Source organism: Hetaerina americana, unplaced genomic scaffold (genome assembly GCF_022747635.1).
Source record: "Hetaerina americana unplaced genomic scaffold, ioHetAmer1.1.p SCAF_32, whole genome shotgun sequence".
In the NCBI taxonomy this organism is placed as follows: domain Eukaryota; kingdom Metazoa; phylum Arthropoda; class Insecta; order Odonata; family Calopterygidae; genus Hetaerina; species Hetaerina americana.
The window spans coordinates 2,022,855-2,027,335 of NW_027286897.1; the positions used below are offsets into that span (position 1 = coordinate 2,022,855).

General features: G+C 39.4%; 1 protein-coding gene across 1 annotated transcript; it reads left to right on the forward strand.

Annotated features, from left to right (window-relative positions):
- On the forward strand, window positions 1-1,351 carry Osi19 (DUF1676 domain-containing protein Osi19). The gene is made up of 2 exons (XM_071589053.1): window positions 1-478; window positions 1,026-1,351. The coding sequence occupies exons 1-2, from the start codon at window positions 1-3 to the stop codon at window positions 1,349-1,351; spliced, it is 804 nt and encodes a 267-aa protein (XP_071445154.1).
- The last annotated feature ends 3,130 nt before the right edge of the window (window positions 1,352-4,481 follow it).

Genomic DNA, 4,481 nt, shown 5'->3' on the forward strand with positions numbered 1-4,481 from the left:
ATGGCGCTTACCGTTTGCAGCCGTGGGGTCCTCGCCCTCGCCTTCCTCGCCCTTGTCACCGCAACCCCGAACGTGGGCCGCAACGCTGAGGGCTCCTTCTGGAAGGGCACGGCAATGGACTCGGTGGTGGACGAGATCCGCACCGAGTGCGAGCGCAAAGATGCCGTGGCGTGCATCAAGATGAAAGCCCTCAACTTCTTGGACCAGGTCCTCCGCAAAGACTCGTTCAAAGTGTCGGAGAACATGGCCGTAGTGAAGAACTCGTACGAGAAGCCCGAAGGCAGCGAGATGAGGTCTTCCGGCTCCTTCCTCGACCACGTGGAGCAATATGTGCAGAGCCACGATGTGGTCGCCGAAGTTCCCTCCGGCCTGCCCTTCTCTGGATCAAAGGTCACATTCTCCTCCCGCAACATGGACCAGGATGAGCTCAACTTCTCCGTCAAATTCCCTGGCTCCGAAGGCAAGGCCGTCTCAGAAGGTCAGTTTTCAGCTAATTTTCGCATAATATTATTCGGTCGATAAATTAAATTAGCTAAAAGAGCAGTAAACGATGATTAGACTGCTGTTTGGAATTAAATTTAGATATTTTCCCGCATAACAATTTTTCTCAACGTGAGATCACATAAATATGGACGCTTATTCGTGCTATATATTCAAATTTCTATGCATATTTGCGTTATCTTTTTAATTTTTTGAGATGTTTTGATCTCCGAAAAGAGACAGATTCCTTACCACAGAAAGCGCGTCGCTAATAGAGTACATACTATTCACCGGTTGCCAAATGAGAAATGGCCCTTAAAAATTAAGTTATTAACACTTGGGATTGGTTAAAAAATTTTTTGTGATACGAATCACGCCGGTGAGCAAATATCATAAGGATTCTAAAAAATGCAAAACAACTCGGAATAAACGATAATCTGCAGGATTAAAACGCCACGCAAAATGTATATGGCGGAGACAATAGGGTTAATTGTGTGAGACGCTGGTGCAAATTAATGGTCGCGTATTTTCTTCTCTCTTTCTAGCCCGCAAGGGTAAGCTGAAGAAGATCATCGTCCCCATCCTCGTCTTCGTCCTCCTGAAGGCCATGACCCTCATCCCCCTGGCCATCGGTGTCCTCGGCCTCAAGGCATGGAACGCCCTTCAGCTCAGTTTCTTCTCCTTCGTCATCTCCGTCGCTCTCGCCATCTTCCAGTTGTGTAAGAAGATCGCCGCTGACTCCTCCGCCCAGGTGGGACCCCACGGCTTCGACGGATACAGCGCCCATTACGCCGCCGCCAGGCTCTTCCCCGAGGTGGCCGTCCCAGAGGGAGTCGACGCTCAGGACCTCGCATACCGAGGATACCAGTGAAAATAGGTTCGTCTCTATCTTCACGCCTAATCCCACACTCATTTTTGCTATCAATGGTGGCGGAACGTTCTCCAGTGAGTATGTGATGAGTCTATTTCTGTTGAATCTTGGACATTCCCTGCTGGCGCAAGTAATATCTATTCCCGAGGAAATTAAATTCTATTGAACCATCATGTCACCCTCGCAAATCACTCATGCTGTCTAACACATCGCTCTCTCCTTTTTGTGAAGATGTATAAAAAATAAATCTAATAGATTTGCTTTCTATAGAAAAAAATTAATCGGTATATTTCACTTCATGAAGTATAATGGAGGAGGGAAAAAAAGGTTCTGAGATAACATTTAAAAAATTATCGAATCAAATATTTTTTGTATTAGATGGTTGGATTCATCCATGGAATATTATTTGGCATTATCCAATAAGGAGAATATATTATTTCCGCTATTTCTAAAACTGAGAAAAAATAAAAGCGCTAAAATAATCCAGGAAAACAAATAGTTCATCGTAAGCCTTACTCATGAGTATCTGTTTTAACTTGGTTGCGATTTTTTTTCCAAAGCTTGGCTTGAAAGAATCCAAAAGGTATATTTTTTAACAATTAGTCCAAGAAAAACCTCTTCGTTTTTATCAGCATGTTCCTAATATTTATAACATATACCTAGGTTCTGCCGGTTCCCTTCCTGACCTTTATATTGCTAATTGGTTCTATTTTTATGTAGATACTATGTCGTATGACTAATAATACGCAAAAGTAATACTTTGCTCAATGATTTTGGACTATGCACAGGGAAATGCAAAGTTTATTTTATTATTTACCAACTGCACACCTTTTCAATTTCTTTCTAATTTCATTTCAGGTTGCTGCACACACTCGCTTACGAGCGTGAGGATATCGCAGTGAAGACAAGAGTGGTGACGCCTTGTGCGAAACATCTATTTGTTATTTAATATTTTATTATATAAAAATTTTATTTATATGAGGCGAGGCCGGTATGAACATGATACGCGGCCGGATATGAATTTTTTCTCGAATCTTGTGACACTTTACAAGTTCGACAAGACGTGACGGCAAACTGACAAATGACAAATAACGACGTTATTGACGACATAACGAGACGACTTGTATTTCTCAACCATACTCAACCTTAGAGACTACAACAATAGACCCTTGAGATATCATTTCGTTCAGTTCCTCAGTCGTAAAAAAACGTTTACTTCTCTCCATCGACTCACAAGTCTCCTCCCACCTTCGCCTGTGACTTCTGCTGGACTTGAAGATACACGGGACCTCAAATTTCACGACCATGTCACATTCCCTCTATCAATGACTTTCCCCCCCATCGACTTCCGTACCCTCTTCCCATAATGGATTGCTATTCCATTGAGACTTATGACTCATAAACACCTATTTACTCTTGACTGACTCAGGACTGTGATGACATTAATGTTGTATAAATTTCCTTTTATTGCCTGCTGTACATTTTATGAAAATGGCATGACTTTGTTGCAAATAAATAAAATAAAAATTATTTTAAAATTTTCTATTTTCATGACATTAAATACCATATACCTTCCCACCTCCTTTAAGGAAGCGAATGAGTATTTAGCTTTTAAGCAGTGTGTAAATAATTTGAATGGTATCTCACATTCTGATCAAACCTTTATAGAACCAGTGAAAATAAAGAATCGATTAAAAAGAATAGAAAGTGGACAGAAATCTTTACTTTTCTTTAAGATAAGACGTACACTAAAGTTAAAATTTTCATTTCAGCCTCCAATTAGGGAATCGATAAAAAAAGCTGAAAGAAGCGGTGAAATGTAATTGATTTTTGAAATACATAATTTATAATCTGTAAATTACTGTGGAATTAAATTCAGTATTTAGAAAGCCGATTATGAATTCTTTCTATTAAAAGCGTAACAATTCTAAGCATAACGCACAGCAGGGATTACGCTTGTCTAAATAAATTACTGCTTCAGCCCAATAAAATGTCTATTAAATACATTGTGCGAAAATAAATACAAAAAACCATGAATATGTCAAAAAGATATGCAAAAATTGCTGAATAATCACATCTTTTGATTGTATATTATTCTGCCATAATATTTTTACAAATATACTTTTAGTGTGAACATCCATCGCTTCATAAAATTATAATTAATAATGTAATACCTGTATCACATTTTATTTAAAAAAATAAAAAGTTTGATAAAATAACTGGAATGGGATTCAATTAAAACATTATTTTTATGATTTAATTTATTCACATAAATACCCAAAGCATTGACAACATTATGGCTTTCCGAAACGGAAATGATTCTCCAGGGCATACACTTTCAAGTAAGTAACGTATTCATGACGCGACCGCGGTTGATTTTCGAGGTTATTTTTTTCACAAGGTTAGTGTCACGATGGATTTCTTTCTTACTCGCCTCCATTTTCGTCTGGCGTGCGCGGACGGGGTTGTGCGGTTGTGCTGGCCGACATTGCGGACACCATCGGGACCCTGTGATAGAGAGAGACTCGTCTTCCTTCCAATTTGATAACCCCAAGGACAATGGCGTGTACCGTTTGAAAAAATGTGTGCCGACCGTAAGAGCGACGATAATAGGTGAGGCGTATATATTATTATGGGTCTCTCGTCACACGGTTGGGTGCCAGACATAGCAAAACGCCCGCAATGCTCAGCCGGTCACTTGAATATGTGGACAAACCACTTTTGATGAGCTGAAATGATACCTGTGGCTGTAATGGCGTCATAAATGTCATCAGGTAATATAAGGAAAACGGAGAGCGTAGACATGGAGAAGGAAAAATCGCTGTACAGAGAAAGGATGAGAAAATGAAAAACAAACTATTGAGAAAAAGGATAAAATAACTGGCGCTAAGCAAAGGGAATTGAAGAATGGTTTTATAGCCTTTAGAGTGAAAAAATCAGAGTAATAAGAGACATTATAGTACTAAACGCCATGATACTAATAAATGCTCATATTACTCCTGCATTGTTAGGGAGAAGTTATATCATAGGTATGTAAATAAGCTACTGAAACTTGTTGAATGAAAAATATTATACTCTGGTGGAGATATTTCATGTAGGGAAATATAAAGTGATTCCTTAATTACCTGAA

What these genes read in the sequence shown, in the direction of transcription:
- Osi19 (XM_071589053.1), top strand. Translation starts at nt 1, where the DNA reads ATGGCGCTTACCGTTTGCAGCCGTGGGGTCCTCGCCCTCGCCTTCCTC. An exon ending in AGGCAAGGCCGTCTCAGAAG is followed by an intron (nt 479 to 1,025) that starts GTCAGTTTTCAG and finishes CTCTCTTTCTAG; the next exon opens with CCCGCAAGGGTAAGCTGAAG.